Raw genomic sequence first — 17811 nt, forward strand, 5'->3', positions numbered from 1 at the left:
TGCAGCCAGGATAGGATGTAGGGAATACCTGCTCTGACCCCTCTGGGACCTCCCTGTCGCACCCTGGATGGGTTTTCATGTTCATTTGTGCGCACCAAAGGCTGACAGAAGCCAATGTGATGGGCAGTGCAGGGACCCAATCTTGTCCTCCCTGGGTAGGGGCCATACAGTGAGGCTAGAGAAGCTTTTTTTGCTTTCTTTTCATCTATACACCTTGTCTGTGCTTTCACCTCTTCACTATCTAGGGTGAAGATGGCTTCCCTGGCTTCAAAGGGGATATGGGCATCAAAGGAGACCGGGTAAGTCTGTGATGGATTGCAGCCATGATGGTACTGCTGTCAGCAACCATGGGGTCTGGGACCTGTCTGCCCCATCAATGCCTGTCTTGTCACTAACAGGGGGAAATTGGGCCTCCTGGCCCCCGGGGTGAGGATGGTCCTGAAGGTCCCAAAGGTCGCTCTGGCCCCAATGGCGATCCTGGTCCTCTCGGTCCTGCTGGAGAGAAGGTGAGTCTCAACCATGGGAGTCACCCAGGGATGTTTCCCTGTAAACCCTGCTTTGCTTTGGGTGTCCTGGGTGGGTGGGGGGGCAGTGCCCAGCATGGGGAGGGGGATCTTAGGGCAGAACGATGAAGAGGAGCTGCAGGGGCTTTGTGTGAAGGGGGTAAGAGTTGTTCCACACAGAGACCAGAGGAGACCAAAGGCTGATGGTTTTACTGCAGCAGCATGACTTGAGCGTGTTGAGATATTGGTCCCTTTGGTGATATCTGCTTGGGTACAATGTCTTGAAAACAAGACCAGAGGAGAAAGATTAAAAAATTGAAATATCCTGGACTCCAGTCTGATCTCTGCGTGCATCCCATTGAAAATGAGAGCAAAACTTAACCAATAGGTCCCCAACACCTCTGTGGTGCTCACTGTGCATCAAACCCACTTGATTTACCCCAGGGAGGGCAGCGGGTGCTTGTGGTGCCCCAGCAGCTTTATTCCACCCATACCATGTGTTCTGCTCCTGACTGCTCTGCACTTGGCATCTCCCCTTTCCGCTGGTGCAGCTCCTCGCGAGGTCTCCCTTGCTCACGCTAACACTTCTGTCTGTGTTCCAGGGGAAGCTCGGCGTGCCAGGACTGCCCGGCTACCCGGGCAGGCAGGGCCCGAAGGTAACGTGGTGGGTTCGGTCTGGGGGGAGTTCGGGGGTGCGGGGAGCACAGCAGACACCGTGGTAGTGGATGGAGCCACGCTGAGGGCTCAGCCCCGCTAACGGGGCAAGGTGGGGCAGCAGCATCTCCACTGCAAGGGGTCCCTCCTTCCCGCCCGGGCAGGGCAGACTGATAGAGGGGTAAAGCCAGCTCCCAGCCCTCCGCCGGTGGAAACACCTGCAGGGCTGGCAAGGGAGTTGGAGAGGGGTTTTTGACAAGGACAGGACAATGGGGAATGGGTTCGAACTTAAACAGGGCAGATTTAGGTTAGATATTACACATCCTTCCCTGTGAGGGTGCTGAGGCGCTGGCACAGGGTGCCCAGAGAAGCTGTGGCTGCCCCATCCCTGGCAGTGCTCAAGGCCAGGTTGGACACAGGGCTTGGAGCAGGCTGCTCCAGTGGAAGGGGTCCCTGCCCGTGGCAGGGGTTGGAGCTGGAGGAGCTTTAAGTTCCCTTCCAGACCAAACCAGTCTGGGATTCTGTGAAGTCAGTGATTGCTTCTGCATGACTTCAGTCTTGTGCAAAGCAGTGGGAAGAGATGCGGTGGGACAGGGCTGCAGCATGTGAGGGGGTGCAGGACAGCGCTGGGGAGGGATATAAACAGGCTCCATATGAGCTGTCATGCTAGTAGTGCATGTGACAGTCCTTCTCCTTGCATTCTGTTTGGCATCTTCAAAGATCTGAGCTAGTGTTAAGTAATTAATCAAGGAGAAGAGCTAATGAATCAGGGTCTCCCTGAAATGAAAATAAACCTGCCACTGGCAGATCTGCACCCACCTTTACTGCACACCCACCCTCAGCTGGGCCAGCTTCAAACCTGCTCCTTAAATGAGAACTGTGAATCCCACTGCAGAGCCCGAGGCTGCAGCCCCGGTTTTGCACGCCCTGGAGGCTTTGGGAGCTCAGGTTTTCGTCAACTGCTTTATTTCAGGAATCATATTTTATTATTCATGTGCATAGCTTGAGAAAGAACCCAGCCGAGCAGGCTTGTTTAACACTGGAGCCATCATTATCTGCGAGAGGTTGCTCCCTGGTTGTGCTGCTGATGGGTTATGTTTTAATCTGCGTTTTCTCCCTGGGATGGGATTTTTTCCGTTTCTTTGCCCAATTCCTATTCCAAGAGCAGCGGCCGCAGCTCTCCGGGCCTCACGTCACAAAGGAACGAGCCAGGAGTTAATTTTTTATGTGAGACGTGGTGACTTAGGAGCTCCCAGACAAGAGCTGCCTGTTCGCAAGCGCCCGACTTGGGCCTTCGCAGGGACTCTGAGCGAGGCATGGCCTCTGCTGCTGCTGGTTTTGGATGAGATGCAGTTTCTGAGGTCATCTCGGGTCTGTCCTTGGGTTTGTTTTCACTAAAGCAGGGTTTAACTCAAGCAGCACTGGGAGCTGTGGATGGCAGCGGGCGCTCGGTGCGGGTTGTTCCAGGCCAGCGGGTGCCTGGTGTGCATGGGCAGAGCTGCCCCTGGCGCTGCCCTGAGCCACTCACTCTCTCTTTGTTCTCTTCCCAAGGGCTCCATCGGCTTCCCAGGATTTCCAGGAGCCAACGGAGAGAAGGGCACCCGGGTAAGAGCTGCTTGGCTGATCTTCTTTCCTCTCCGAAGAAAGGTCCTTGGGCAGGATGCAGGGAATGCTCTGCCGTGGGTGGCTGCTGGGCTGGTGCCCCGCTTGCTCTTACACAAAGCAGTTGCCCAAAGAGGGTCATCCCAGGACCAGCAGGAGACTCCCAGTGCTGGCTGTGGGAGAGGAGGCTGCTGGTACCACACAGTCAGTGCTGCAGACAGCAGCTTCACAATTAAACACCATAAATTTTCCCTCAAGGTATTTTAAGAGACTCCAAACCTGGATCCTTCCAGCGCCGTCAGACTTTGCTCAGGGCACAAAGAGCATTTTAATTAACAGTAATTACTGGAGATGGGTGAATCTGTTCAGCAGCAGCAGGAACCATCTTTAGCCCAACTTGAGATTCAAAATGCGTAATTGGAAGCAGTCTCACAAGTTTCTCATTTTAATGAAAGCTCTCCTAAATCCATAGACACCCTTAAAATGTGGGGGCTCCATCCTCCAGACTTGTCTGCACCTCTCACTCCCACTCCACAGACTTTGCCTCCTAGTAGGGCTTGTCTAAATGCACTGGTGGTGGTTTTCCTTCGTGGAAGACGGAAGAATTGACAAGAATTAGGGGATTCAGAGTGCAAACATGAAGTCATCTTCTGCACCAGCTCTGCTCACAACAGAGGGGGTGAGAAGAGAGAGTGGAATTAGTTTCCTTTGTACTCTCATTTAAATACAAATGACTTCTAACAGACATGTTTGATAGGAGCCCAGAAAGTGTAAATCACTCTGCACTGCATTAATAACATGCCACTGAAATTTGGTTTATATCCACCCCCCCTTTTTCCTCCCCCCTGAGTAATTTCATTTCATTCTGAACTAAAATGCAGCATCCCCATCCCTCCCTCAGCTCCGGCTGGGAGGAGGGAGCTGTGAATAAAGCAGCTGCCACAACAGCCTTGAATTCACTGTGGCTCTGTAATTACCACCCGCTTTATCAACTGTACAGCAATAAAATCCTTGGGCTGGATTTTCGGGTGGTGTAAAACGGCCTCAGCACCGCAGCGGGGCGGAGACGTGCTGCTCTGCAGCCCCCAGCAGCCGCATCCCTCTTGATCCAGCTGCTACTTCGATTCTGGTGGGATGGAGAGGCGGGTTACTGGGATGGGAAACCTGTCAGGAGCGGAGCAGGTACCAGGCTGCTGGTGGTTTATGACATAGGAGAAAACCCCAAGGGTTGGGCTGGTTGAATTCTGGCAGTGTTCAGAAGGATGAGGGACTGCGCGTGGAGCAGGAGTGCTGGCAAGGGGACCAAGGGATGATAAGAAAAGACAAAACATCAGCAGCTTGCTTGCTCCTATTCTAAGTGAGCTTTGTGCTCTTAGGAGGAGGCACTGAGGACACTTGGCTGCGCACCTGCGGGCCTCACACTTCTTCAGCCTAGGAACTGGAAAGGTCTCTTTGTATTTCAAGGTCAGAAGCTCCTGTTGTCCCACCTCAGGAGCCGAGCGGTGCCTGGGGGACCCTGTCCCGAGCTGGGCTCCGGAGCACCGTGGGGCTGGCACCAGCAGCTCCAAATCTCTGGTGGAAAGGAAGGAGATGGGAATGTGGGGAGCAATGAGGGGGTTTGTGTGTGGGGAGCAGGGACAGGCACCCCTAAGGGGGAGTGCGATCTGGCACCTCTGTCAAACAGAAACGTGTTGGTTTGGTTTATGGTAATTTGAATTATTTTTTTCTCTCCAACATGTAATTGGGCCATTTCTGCTGTTTCACACCCGCTCCAGCAGCTTTTGCTTGGTTTAGCAGTGTATTTGTATGTGGAAGAGGGGCGAGAGAGAAGATTTTCACAGACATATCTTGGTTAGGAAAGGGACAGCTTGAAGATCTTTTACAAATAGCAGAAATAGTGATGCTCAGGAACTGATTTGCTATCCTCCTTTTATTTTCCTTTCTCCTAAGTATCCAATATGAAAGAAGTGAAAAGCAATTATATACAGAACAATAGACTGAGCTGCCGTCCCACAGCGTCAAACCAAATGGAGACCATCAGCTTAATTCAAGCCTCATTGATTTAGGCTTGATAAATCAAAGAACGGTCTCTCCCTCGTAGAAATCTCCCTCTGCTTCTCCTGAGCCCGCTAAACGTTTGCTGATGTTTTTGAGCATGTCCACACACAGTCAGGAAAGAGATGCTAAGATTTGCTTCTCCAGTGACTGTGGAGTAACTCAATTTGCAGCTGAAATAAGCAAAACCCATTTGTTCCTCCTTTTACCAGTGTTACTATTGTGCTGTTAAACACAGTTATGCCCAAAATAATCTGAATCCCACGTTTCCCTTACAATCATCATGTAGGAATGGAAATAAGCTTTCCAGCTCATTGTTTCAGCAGCAAAAGCAGTCTTCCCAAGGCCTGAAGTAATAAAAAGAAAGGTGAAAACCAAAGGCAGAAGAACCCAACCGGCAGATCCTGCCCACACAGAGCAGGCACCTGAGGTCTGGTGCTGGCAGGACCCACAGCACTAAAGCTCCCTGGTCCTGAGACCTCAGCTTCTGGCTGTTCAGCTGCACAAAAGGGCTGGTGGTGTTAAAAGTGGGGGGGAAGCTGCTTGGTGGGTTAGAGAAGTGTGACCTGTTGGATATGAGGGTAGTTGAGGTGCGTGGCTGCTCAGTGCCCACAGCCAGGCTCGAGGGAGCTGCTCGGAGGTTTGCAAACCCTGATCATAAAATCAATAGTTAGACGTGAATAAGTGGCCTTATTTTTAGAGCTAATAGGCCCCTGCCATTAGGATGGGGTAATAGATCTGCTGCTCGCCCCGTCTGACAGAGCCTGGGGGGTGTGGTGGGACCGAAATACAACCATTTATTTGGGTGCCTGGGAAACAATGTGAATTTAGATGCTTTCCCTGGTATCCCGGCTTGAAAAATATAGGTCTGTGTACATTTACAGTGCTGTGTAAATTCTCTGCAGCAGCACCCGGTGCTGTGTTCATGATTAATGACAGCAATAAGCAGGGGAAGATTTTGCTTAAAAATAGAATTGAGGAAGGAGGAGAGGAGGGTTTGTGCTACCTGCGGGGACGTGGCACACGCTCCTCTCCACCTGCTCCGAGCTTAGCCTCTGGAGCGAAAGGAAATCCAACTGGAGGAGCTGAAACTGATTGCTGTAATTCATTAAAGAAGGGATGCCTGCAGGGTTTATTAAGTGGAGCCGCAGAATGAGGAGGCTTCAGCAGGACTAATTTTAGTAGCTGGAAGAAAGTTGATTGTAAAGTTTCCCAGCGCCCGTTTCATGTTCGCCTGGTTAATGAGCACAAACAGGAGCAGGTGAGATTACAAGATGATGGATTCAGGGCAGAAAGTGGAGAGTGATATTTTAAGGTTCCTTGCATAGAAAGCAAGGTTTTTTCCTCCTTTAACAGGTGACAGCAGTCGTGGACTGCAGGTCCAAGGGAAGGAGGTTAAACCTGTTGGAATTTTCTAGGTAGCTTGACATGAGCCAAAATAGTGTTTTCAGAGAGCAGGCTCTAGGCCATTAATTTTCTCTCAGGCTCAGGGTAATGGAGCTTAACGTGCTGCCAGACTGAGGACGCAGCCACCTCTGTCTTTCTTCTGTCAGACTCAATCAGAGTCCCCCATTACAGGACACTGAGCGTGTCTGTCACGTCTCGTGAGCCCGATGCTCTGTCGCTGCTGCAAAACAATGTCTTCAATTACTTGTTTAGCCCAAACTTCACAGACATGGAGAAATGCCTGTAAATATGTGGGGCAGCTTAACTGGCTGCTGTGGTGTAAAGTAACTGCTCAGAGCAGGAATCCTGCGCGGCTCCTGGCGTTCCTTAAACGCTGAACAGCACAGAGCTAGCAACACGTGTGCGCATCCGTGTGTGCATCCGTGTGTGCATCCTGCCCTGCTCCCGGCCAGGGGGAGGACCAGCCCTTCCCGTGGCAGGAGCAGGGTGAGCAGAGCTCAGTGGCAAAAGGGATGATAGCTTTTGGGGTGGCAGAGTTGAAGAGCTTTCTTGATGGCTTTTTAGAAGACCACATGGTCATCTTTGAACGTCTTTGAGGTGTTTTAAAGGACTCAGGGTGCTTTTCCTGGGGGTTTATCTGCAGCGAGCTCAGCCTGCAATATTGGCCACTAACTCCAGTTCTTCTTCATTGCAGGGGACACCTGGCAAACCAGGTCCAAGGGGGCAACGCGGTCCAACGGTAACAACCCATTTCTTCATTCCTGTGTGACTTGAAAGCTTGTTAAGGCCAGGGGAAAGTGGGATCTGATTTGTGTCCTTGCTGGGTAGGATCTGACCTACAGCACTTAAAGCTAAGCAGAGGGGATGGAGAGATCTGGGGCTGGGTCTCACCAGTGAAAGTCCCCTGGCCTCTGGAGGCAGTGATGAAGGCTCTTTGCTGCTGGTGGGATGTCTCGCTGGTGCTTGGGTGATGACAGTGTAGTGCTGTGGGTACCAAGAAGGGCTCAGATGTTGTCTTTTGTGTCTTTTCAAGGGTCCACGTGGGGAAAGAGGCCCTAGGGGAAGCACTGGGAAGCCTGGCCCAAAGGTAAGGTTTTGGAGAAGCCTGGTGGAATTGTGTCTTAAAAAGTGTTGGTATAAGAGACTGTCGAGCTCGTTGCTCTCTATTTCCCTTCTCTCCTTTCTCCATTGTACTTTGAAAGCCGAGCCCTCCTGAGCTTCTTCACCCAGCCAAATGGCTTGTAACCTAACCAAAAAGGACATGCAGGTCCTAGAAACCCATTGACCGTGTCTCAGCAAGACATCAAGCACATACACCAGTGAAGGGCCATTGCAACCAGAAGGAAGGGAGAGAACCCCCATGCTATAGGAACCTGCCAACCCACTGACACTTCCCCTCAGCCCCGGTGCTGGTGTTCAAGTAACTCTTGAACCACCACAGAGGCTTTAGGCTGTGCCATGGGCCAAGGGGCAGAAGAGGTATCCTCCTGACAGTCTGGAGGTGCGCTCAGCTCCAGACCCGGCTGCAGGCACCACTTACGTGACCATCAGTCACTGGGTGTGTGGAAGCAGAGCTTAGTGGTGAGGAGTTGTCACCACCACGCTGCTGGCTGTAAAAGTAAATGCCTGGGCTTTGTGTCAGCATGAATTCTTGATAAGTCCCTCATCCTTGCAACATTTATCTCTGGGAGTGGAGCTGGGAGGTGGTGGGAATGTCCTGACGTTATCTTCCCTGTTATCACTGATGTTCTCTTCCCTCCATTCTGATTAACCAGCGTGGGGGGAACGAGCAGTGCAGCGGGTTGTTTGTCACTGGATGCTGCTCTTGAGGCAGAATTACTGCTAGAGAGGGGCTGGGGGGCTCGGTGGGGTGTCACCGTGGGCTCGCTGCCATTTGAAGTCTTTGTGCGTAGCGGCTGCAATGGGGAGCTGTGTATTTTTAATGGTGCTCTTTTGGTTATTCACAAAAGGGCAACTCTGGTGGTGATGGCCCCCCTGGACCTCCTGGAGAAAGGGTAAGTCAAGCTGATGGGGATAAAGCAGGACTTAGTGCTCAGGCGGGTTTGCATCCTCCCAAGTGCCCTGTTAAGCAGAGAGGGATGGGCAGCTCATTGGAGCTGCAAGGAGGAGCTTGAGTAGGACGTTGGGTGTCCTGTGTAAGCATTGCTCCATTGGGAAAGGGAGAAGTCACCTGTGGGTGTTGTGCAGCCCTGGGCTGGAAGAGTTTCTCCACGTTACAGTGCCATAGGTGGAAAATACTCCAGGTGCTCTCACTTGAGCTGGGATGGGGAAGACCTGTTTTCCATAGCACTGGAAGGGAAAGGCATGAAGTGGTTGAAAGCCCTTTTCAGGTTTGCAGTGCTTTTTCCAGCTGGACAGGCCACTACTCAAACATGCCTGGTGGTTCACATCTCTCCATGCATTCTTTACCAGGGATGGCCTCATGCGGCTGCATCTCGCACTTTGGGGCATTTATTTGTGGCAGAAGGAGCTGATTTCCCATGTCTTTGAGCTCACATGCTGTTCACACAGAGCTAGTGTTTCATAGCAAAGCATTTTAGGTTCCTTCACCTTGTTTTCTGGCTTGTTTTGTTTCTCAGGGACCACCAGGGCCTCAAGGACCAACTGGATTTCCTGGACCAAAAGGCCCCCCTGTAAGTACCTCTCTTTGTAGAGCATGCAAAGAAATACATCAAGTCTTTCCCACCCGGCCGTGATCGGCTGTGCCAGCTCAGCTTCATGACGTACCCAATAAAAGGCATTACTGAGACATCAGGATAATAACCCCACGCTTTAAGATTTTAAATAGCTGAGTAAATTGCAGCTGATTATAAATGTTCATTTCCTAATGACTCAATATCGCTGGGATCTTTCATGGTTGCTCTGTTCTGCATTTTCCCTGTGTTCGGGGGGACAGCACAGCAGAGAGCCACTTCTGCCTCTGCAACATTACACACTGGTGGGGACCTCAGGACCCTTTCTGGAGTGATTTCCTTCCCTGTGATGAGCATCTCGCTCCTGCTCTGGACCTCCAAGATAAAGCTTTGCTTTGGGAGATGTGTGGGAAAGGGATGTATCTTCTAGGGTTCTAGTACCTCCATTTCGCTCTAAAACAGATGGAAACTAATGCAAGGAGGTGAGCAGGTTTGATTCAGTCCTTACGCAGTTTGACTACTGAGCACTTCGTGATGCTCCTTCTCACGCTGGTTTTCTGCTGTAGGGTCCTCCTGGGAAGGATGGATTGCCTGGTCACCCCGGACAGAGAGGAGAAACCGTAAGTAGGCAAACCCTTTGGGCAGATCATTAGTCCTGAGTCTCGTCTTGCCGGTTGGTTTCTCTAAACCCTTCTGTGCAGCTGGGGAGATGCGGCCACACGTTTGGTTTCCCTGAAGGCCTGTGTCTCTCCAGCTGCACGGGATGGTCTATGGGAAGCAGCCCTCTTCTGAGCAGGACGGCTCGGTCTAATGATGGTTTATCTGGAGGCTGTGCACCAGCTCCTCTCTGGTCCCTTCAGTAAATCATAGAGGTCAACACGTGCCTGGTGCTTGGGGAAAACGTGAGCAGAGATGTAGTGATGCTGGTGACCAGCATCGGTGGCGGTTGGGTTTCTGCCATCGTAAGTGCAAGGGGCAACTCCTCACAAGGTGGCAGATGTTGGCTGGGGTTGAGTCAGGATCGGCACCAGCATGGGCCAGCGCTTTGTGGCTCTTGTTTTCCTGCGGAGGAGGAGCTCGGGTGGTTGATCAGCCCCACATGCGGGCTTGGTACCCCAAGACTTGCTGAAGCACTTGTCCCTTTGCTCTCCCAAGGGGAGGCTGTGCCGATGCTCTTGGGAGTGCTGTGGGTGAAGTCTGTGCTTTATTTCCCACTCTGTCCTTTGGAGATGGGGAGGTTTTACATCTCTACACCAGAGACTCAGCTCTAGGGCTGTGATAGCAGAGGCTTTTTCATGTGAGACAGGCTCCATCCTTCACAAGCTTTCTAAACCCAGCTGTTAGGTCAGGGGCAGTTTTGTTTTCTCTGGAACATTCAATGAGGAGAAATAAACACTTTTCACCTCTTGATGCACCATGTGGCCAACACCAAGAACGGTTGCGCCGCAGAGGAGTTACAGACCAGTTTTGGCCATGCTTGTTGTGAGAGGAAGACAACTCCTGGCTGAGATGAGAGGTGCAAGGGTTTTGCTCTAGTTTTTCGGTCCACCCTGGTTTCTGCAGCCACTGCCTCAGCACCTAAGAGCATCCCTGCTGACGCTGCCATTTAGCCAAAGCCTCACTGAGGTTTGCTTCAGCCCCCCCAGCAATAACCCCTTGCTGTAGCCCTGGAGCAGCTCCTGGCTGCTCCTCGCGGTCATACCCATCCTGCTTTGTCCATTTTAAAAGGTTTTGTTGCACAGATGTAATCATTGTTTCTCACCAAGGGAGAACGATGAGGCATGTGGAAGGTATGATACCCTGGCTGTTGTGCGTCTGGTGGTCTGTCTCCTGCACCTTTTTTGGCTTGAAGGCTACCCTGAGCAAAAATGACCCTTCTGCCCTGTCCTCTGCATGCAGGGATCAGCGTCTTTCTGTTTGGTATTTCTGGGGATGTTTGCTTTTGTTCCCGGGCTGTTTATAATCCAGCTCACTCCCAGTCTGGGGATGTCCCTCTCCCCAGCACTGCATGCTGCATGGTAGCACATAGACTCTTTGTTCTGTGTTTATTTTACAGGAGACCCCCCCCAGTTTCCTCTACTTGGCTTTGCCTTTTCCTCCACAGCCTTTCTGAGTAAATGAGCATCAAAAGGCTTTGCACACGATGCCTTTTTTCCCCTCAGCTTATCACACAACAATTTAATTAACTCGCCTGGCATTTGCTAAGCAAGGCAATGCAAATCCTGCTCAGCGCATCACCCGAGATTTAGTTACACTCCATAAGACCGACTTTAGGGCAGTGGTTGTGGTATTTTTGAACACACAGCCCTCAGGCCAGGATTAACTTAAAAGTGAAGAGTTTTCACCTGCCACAGCCTGACTGTGACGGTTAGTCTTCCTTCCCTGAGTTATCCATAAGATCCAGGACACCTACATTCAATTGGAAGAAGCAGTAAAAACTTAACTTATGTCTGCCGTTATCAGCTTTTGGGAATAAAGTATCAGCCCCCAAGGCTGCATGAATATGGATGGAGAATGGAGAATTCAATTATCTGGGGTCTGAAAGTCCTCCCTAGTAGCTCCTTTCAGTTATTGCTTGTCCATCACAGGCAAATCCTTCCAGAAAACAAACCCTCTCTTCATCTGCCATGATGCAGGGATCACTGTCCCTGCATCCTCCTGCGTGCGGATCCAGGCAGCCAAGTCCCCTTTTTTGTCTCTCTGTTCTTTCACAGTGCATAAAGCCAAATTAAATACCATTCCCACATCAGCGGCCTCCTCAGGGCACTCTGCACTTCATGCAGGGAAACCTAGACCTGAAATCTGTGTGTCAAATACTTCCCTTTATGTTACTTTTCAGTCAGTATCAAATAGGCACGCTGAAGGATGCTGATATATTTGGCCATATAAGATTATAAAGATTGGCTCAACAAAAACCCCCATGACAGATTCTAAAGACCCTGTGCCCAAGGCTCAAACAGGATAAAGGGAAACCCCTTTCTTCAGATTCCTAGGGGAAGTCCCGCACAGCATTTGTCCATGATAAGAGTCTGAATTGTACATTCATTTCACAAAGACGTGTTGCCGTTTCCCCATCAGTGACAGAACGCTTCCTGTGATCTGCAGACAGCTAGAATAACACCGAGAAGGTTTCTTAGCGTGATACATTACCGTTGGCTTGGGATTTATCTGATCTTCTTTTGTGGCGATGAGAAAATAGCCTGTGTGCCCTAAATGCCATTTCTCAAGCTTGTCAGCGTGCTATAGTAGGAATGATAATTAATGTGCTTTTTAAAGAGTGGCTTAGGAGAGCTAAACAAGTGCCGTGGTGAGAGCTGGTTGTTGTCACTCTTCACAACGGCACTGTGAGTTCTGGAGGCCCTGCTGCTCGTCAGCCTTTGGAGAGAAACGCACGGGGAATTTCTCTCCAGAGATGATGAAGGCAATGGAGCTTCACGCAGCCCCAGGCTGGTGGGTCGGGGGCTTCAGCAGGCCTGGAGGTTGGTGCTGGAAGGGGGTCACCCTGCCTCTGAGTTCCTGCGAGCTCAGCCTAAAGCAGAGCTGAGCCTAAGCCAGCACCAGAACAGGGAGCAGCAGAAGGGAAATGGCTTTTAAGACTTGCTCAGCATGAAGAAACTCACCCTGGCTTGTCACTAGCAATTTCCTGTGCAGGGTTTATGAGCGTAGCATATATACATATGGCCAGTCCTTCAGCCAGGCCACAGTAGCTCCATCAAAACAACAGAGCTGAGCTTTGAGAATCCCTTTTCCTTCCTCTGTTTCCCCCTGTATACATGTACAAAGACAATTCTCCACCTTCTGTTGGATTTCTCACTTCCTTTGTCTTTGGTGTCCATCCATTCCCCATCAGTGTCTCACCAGAGCCAGCCTGGGACCTCGCTGGAGCACTCCTTGGCAGAGGTGTCACCTCTTTCTCTTTTACCTTTCTCTAACAGGGTTTCCAAGGCAAGACTGGCCCTCCAGGACCCCCTGGTGTTGTAGGCCCTCAGGTAAGAAACAAAGGCTCATGCTTGCTCCAGCTCGTCTTCACTGGTTTGGCACAGCAGGCTTCTGCAGCTCTGATGGTTCAGCTGGAGCTGCCAGAACCTTGGGTTTTACAGCACAGAGACCCCTCTTCCAGGGAAGGCAAAGTCACATCAAAGCACACTGGATGGCTTTGGAATTCCTGGCCAGGGTGTGAAATTACCCCAGTGGGTCCCAGCCCACCTTGTTTGGAGGCGTTAGGATGGTATTTAGACAAACACGTGTAAATAAGGTGGCTCCTGTGAACTTAATGGAGCTTTCCTGGTCTGGTGTTGGTGTAGGCTGCACACAACCAGTCTAAAAGACCTTAAGCAGCCAGAGAGGTAAATGAGATCTCCAAGGGCTGGTCAGCTGCTGGGCAGTGCAAGCATGATGCAAGAGTGCTCTTACACGTTGCTATCGAGAAATGCATCTCTGTAATGTAAAGTGCTGCCACATTCTGTCCGAGTGGGGCTGCTTTGCTTTCAGTCACAAAGGCCTCCGCGGTCTGGAATCAGTAACTGCACAACCAGAATTTGTACCCCTTAAGCCCAGGCATGCAGGGCTCCTGGACCGGTTCTGTAGGCAGTGCTAGGCTGAGGAGGACTGGCTTTGGGCTCAGTCTTTCCTGAGCTACTGGGGAAGTGGCTCTTTAAGGAGAAAGTAATTAATTTGTCCTCTTTAATGACAGCGTAAAGCCCCTGATTTGTAAATTCCCGGATTAGGGGCAATTCCCTGCCGCTGTGTCTGTCTTCTCAAGTGCAAATGAGGTTCTATGGCAATTTTATTTGGCTCTGCTGCAGGCAGTTAGTGTGATCTGTGGTTGCTGAGGATTGCAATGTTATCACTCTGCTTACACTAAGTGGCACCCTGCAGCGTGACAGGAATTCCAACCCTTGTCCCAGAGGATATCAACATGCAGGGACGCTACAGAGCGGTGCATGTGGCTTTTGTCCTCCTCCACAACAGGTCACTTGGGGACTGTGGGCACTGGGCCTTATGTTACACTTGTCACCATTAGTGCCCGAGTGCAGCGCAGAGGCAGGCGGTAATTGCTGTGTAGCACAAGCCTAATCCATTATTTATGCCCCATAGAAGGAGGAATCAGTACAATTGTGGAGAGCTTGCTAAGTTCTCATTTATAAAACCCCAAAACCTAAGTGTAACAGTTGTAGTAATAATCTCATTTATGTGAACACTTTAATTCCAGATGTTCCCAGTGCTGCTAGCCTGTCTGGTGCAATGTTACTCATTCTAAAACAAGGTCCTTTTAGATGCCAAAGGAGGCATCTCTCCGGGGATTCCTGGTGGCACTGCAGAGGACAGCTGAGGGAAGGAGCATTTTCCATCCCACTGCAACCTGAAGGACTAAATTGATAGCCCACATCTCTTCCTTCGTGGGTTGTTCTGCTGATGCCAACCGCCTTCTCCTCAATCTCTGTTTCTGCAGGGTCCAACTGGTGAGACTGGACCAATGGGCGAGCGGGGACACCCAGGTCCTCCAGGTCCCCCGGGTGAACAAGGTCTTCCTGGCCTCACTGGAAAAGAAGGGACCAAGGTAGGGGCGAGCAGCCTATGGAATTCACCCTCCTTGCAAGCTGGATGCCTGCCTGCCTCCCAGAGATGGGGAGGGATGATTCCGATAAGAAATTATGATGATGCTTCACGGTGTCTCATCACAAGCTGAGCCCAGAGAGAGGAGCCTGCAGGTCCTCAGCTCTCTCTCACTGTCATTGCAGGGGGACCCTGGTCCCGCCGGCCTCCCAGGGAAGGATGGTCCCCCTGGCTTGCGAGGCTTCCCTGGGGAGAGAGGCCTCCCCGGCCCCATTGTGAGTAGAGGATGCTCGGTCCTTCCGGAAGGAAGGATGCCTGGGGGTGCAGCCCCCACCACCCAGAGTGACTTTGTTTTCCTTCCTCCAGGGTGCTCCAGGGTTGAAAGGCAGCGAAGGTCCCCCAGGCCCCCCCGGTCCAGCAGTGAGTATCCTTGCCCTTACAGGCACCACCTAACACATTTACAAGCTTGGCAAGTAGAAACGGAGGGTTAGTCACAGCTCGGAGCTTTCGCCGTTATTTCCCTTGCACTAACCAACAACTTGCTGGGTATTGCTGTGTTCTACAAGACACGTATGTAATAGCTCAGACATCCCGTGCCATCAGCTGTGAACATACGTGACAAGCTGAGGGAGCAGCAGTGATTCAGGACATGGAGAATTTTGCTTCTAAGTCACCTCTGAAAGTTGTCTCCACTTAAGACTCGTGCTCAGTGCAGCCCTCCTACAAGAAAATAGTCATCATCCAACCCCCCCTGCTGCGCTGGCCATGAAGTTGCTCATGCTCTTGGTCCAAGGTGATAAGGAGCCCCCAGGAACTGAGCTCCTGGCACCATCCAAGGGAGAACCCAGCCCTTCCAGCGATTTTAGTTAATAAAAGATCTGCAAGATCCCTTAGGCTGGTGGAACCACACCACGTGGCAGCCACCCCATCAAATGTGCTCCCCTCCTGACAATGCATTTGCAGCATCCAACTGCTGGATTTCTTTATGTCTGTGTACAGATGAGGCTCAATGCTCCAGTTAATGCTTCCTTTCTTCCTTCTCCGAACAGGGCTCTCCTGGTGAGCGTGGTCCTGCAGGATCAGCTGGCCCGATTGGCTTACCAGGGCGACCTGGTCCCCAGGGACCTCCAGGACCTGCAGGTGAAAAGGGAGCTCCAGTAAGTACCAGTATAAAGATAAGCAGCTGTGGGTCAAACAGAAATGCGTACGGCAGGAGGCCGAGCATGGAGAGGCCTTGGGGTTGGTGTATAAAAACAGAAGGAATTCAGTTAGAAGGGAATTTTCTCATCTTGGGTGCATCAAACCACCGGATCTCAGCTGCCCCGTTTGTGGCACCCGTGCTATCAAAACTGGATGTGACCCCAGGAACTGGAACGTCTCCTGGCAGTGAAAAGGGATGAGGACTGAGCAGGTGAAGTGGCAGCTCTGTGACCTCCTAGTGGCAACCAGCCCAAGGACCTGGCTCTGGGCAGAGCAGTGAGCCAACCCCACCACTGCTTCCAAGGCTGCAATAGCAGCAGCAGTTCCCATTGAACCCAAAGCCATCCTGAGCCCTGTTCTGCCCCGGCTGAGGGGCAGCACGGTAAAGCGCTGTGGAGGTTTCAGCTCCGTTTCCGGGGATGCTGTGTTCTCATTCCCAGGCATCCCGCCCGTGGGATGCGGCTCGTGCGGAGCGTGGCTGAGCCCTGCCATATGGTCCCTCTCCGGAGCCTTCACCGTCAGCCCGCGTGAAATGCCACGTGCGCGGGAGGGAGTGGGCTGGGATGAGCCTGCTGTCCCCGGAGAGCACAGCACCGGGCCCCGGGAGGGAGGCTGGGCCTGCTCACACCCCAGGGGCTCTGCAGGGGCTGTTGTGGTGCCTCAAACACGAGCTCAGCTTTCAGACCCGGCGAAACGAGCAAACGCTGGCATCAGGTGTTCCAGACTACATGAGGACACTTACAGTGGTTGTTGTCATCAAAAGTGTTTGTCAGCCACTGCATCTCATCTTTGCCTATTATAAACCCCAGCAGCTAGTCCAGAGGCAATAATTTCCTGGTGAATCAGCTTTCTGAACATCTGTCCTGCCAAGTACCTATGTGATGTATCAGTGCATAGATGAATGGGCAATTTGTGTGGCATCTAATTACTCAAAAGAGAGCACCCAGGATTCAGATGCAATTAAATTATGTGTGAGGAAACCAAAAAATACTCACTCTTCAGTTCCTATAAAACAAACAAATGTGGTTGAAGGCTCAGGCTGAGGAACACAAGTAGATGTCCAATCAGAACCCCCCAGTAGCTGGGGTTCAGCCAAGGAGGGAGCAGGCAGGGAGTGCTGGGGCCAGAATCAGTAAAAACTGGCTTGTGGGAATATAAATTACTTGGGGTCTTGTTTGTCATCCAGAGAGAGATGGCAGAGGCTTGAGATTAAATCTGGGTATATTGCTCTGGCAGTGAAATTGCAGCTCTGATCTGGGTAGTCACCATTTAGATGTGCTTGTTCTTTCTTATCTCTCAAGATGGACATTTTGTCTTGTTGCAGACAGTGAGCACAGAGTCTGATGAAACATCAGTGAAAAACCGGTCCTTCTGTATATGTCCATGCAGTGAGGGGTCGCTAGCAGCTGAATAAAACATTAATGGGATGGAATGGGTTGGCTGGGGGAGAGCTCTGTGTGACCTGCTGCTCGTTCTGCTTCCAGGGCGAGAAGGGTCCCCAGGGGCCGGCTGGCCGGGATGGCATCCAGGGCCCCGTGGGCCTGCCGGGTCCAGCAGGTCCTGTCGGCCCCCCCGGCGAGGATGGAGACAAGGTGAGAGGAGCAGCTCCTGCTGCGAGGGTCGCTCTGGGAAGGACCTGGGTGATGTGCCCCATTGCCCCCATGCTGCCTCCGTCAGTGGGTTGGATGTGCTGCTGGCCATCACCCAAAGGGTATTTCTTGATGATGGGCAGAAACCCATCACCCCCCCCAAAGCCTGGAGCAGGCAGCCTGCCCACAGGTGCCTGGCCTTTCCCAATTAGTTACCTTCCCCCACTCACTAATTAAGCCCCTCAGGTCTGGAGGACTCTGGGATGAAGCCCCCATCACTCCAGACAAGGGCTGCAACACGGTGGTTCTCGCATTGTGTGGCAGCTACGGAACATTTTAGGGTACACCAGGAGCATCCAAATCTCTGGCTTCTTTTAGAACATTCTGGGGTGTTTCCCTGGGATCTCCGGCATGAGGGATGCAGACAAACATCTCGAATGTTGGGATATGGAAGTGGTCACCACGTGAGCTAACCGTGTCCCTTTGTACCTGGCAGGGCGAGATCGGGGAGCCCGGGCAGAAGGGCAGCAAGGGCGACAAGGGGGAGCAGGTGAGTGGGGTGGATGCTGCCCAAGCTGCTTCCCTGGAGGA

General features: G+C 51.8%; 1 protein-coding gene across 2 annotated transcripts in view; it reads left to right on the forward strand.

Annotated features, from left to right (window-relative positions):
• Window positions 1–17811, forward strand: part of COL5A1 (collagen type V alpha 1 chain) — a 131114-nt gene that overhangs the window by 93131 nt on the left and 20172 nt on the right. For both annotated transcript variants that reach the window (XM_062641076.1, XM_062641077.1), the window contains exons 29-44: window positions 246–299; window positions 399–506; window positions 1106–1159; window positions 2709–2762; window positions 6916–6960; window positions 7255–7308; window positions 8192–8236; window positions 8822–8875; window positions 9442–9495; window positions 12811–12864; window positions 14328–14435; window positions 14617–14706; window positions 14798–14851; window positions 15481–15588; window positions 17116–17223; window positions 17717–17770. In XM_062641076.1, coding sequence (XP_062497060.1) covers window positions 246–299; window positions 399–506; window positions 1106–1159; window positions 2709–2762; window positions 6916–6960; window positions 7255–7308; window positions 8192–8236; window positions 8822–8875; window positions 9442–9495; window positions 12811–12864; window positions 14328–14435; window positions 14617–14706; window positions 14798–14851; window positions 15481–15588; window positions 17116–17223; window positions 17717–17770 — 1098 coding nt within the window. The remainder of the gene's footprint in view (window positions 1–245; window positions 300–398; window positions 507–1105; window positions 1160–2708; window positions 2763–6915; window positions 6961–7254; window positions 7309–8191; window positions 8237–8821; window positions 8876–9441; window positions 9496–12810; window positions 12865–14327; window positions 14436–14616; window positions 14707–14797; window positions 14852–15480; window positions 15589–17115; window positions 17224–17716; window positions 17771–17811) is intronic.

The sequence above is a fragment of the Pezoporus occidentalis genome, unplaced genomic scaffold (assembly GCF_034315485.1).
Source record: "Pezoporus occidentalis ecotype Australia unplaced genomic scaffold, CSIRO_AGI_Poc_V1 ctg68, whole genome shotgun sequence".
Classification (NCBI taxonomy): Eukaryota; Metazoa; Chordata; class Aves; order Psittaciformes; family Psittacidae; genus Pezoporus; species Pezoporus occidentalis.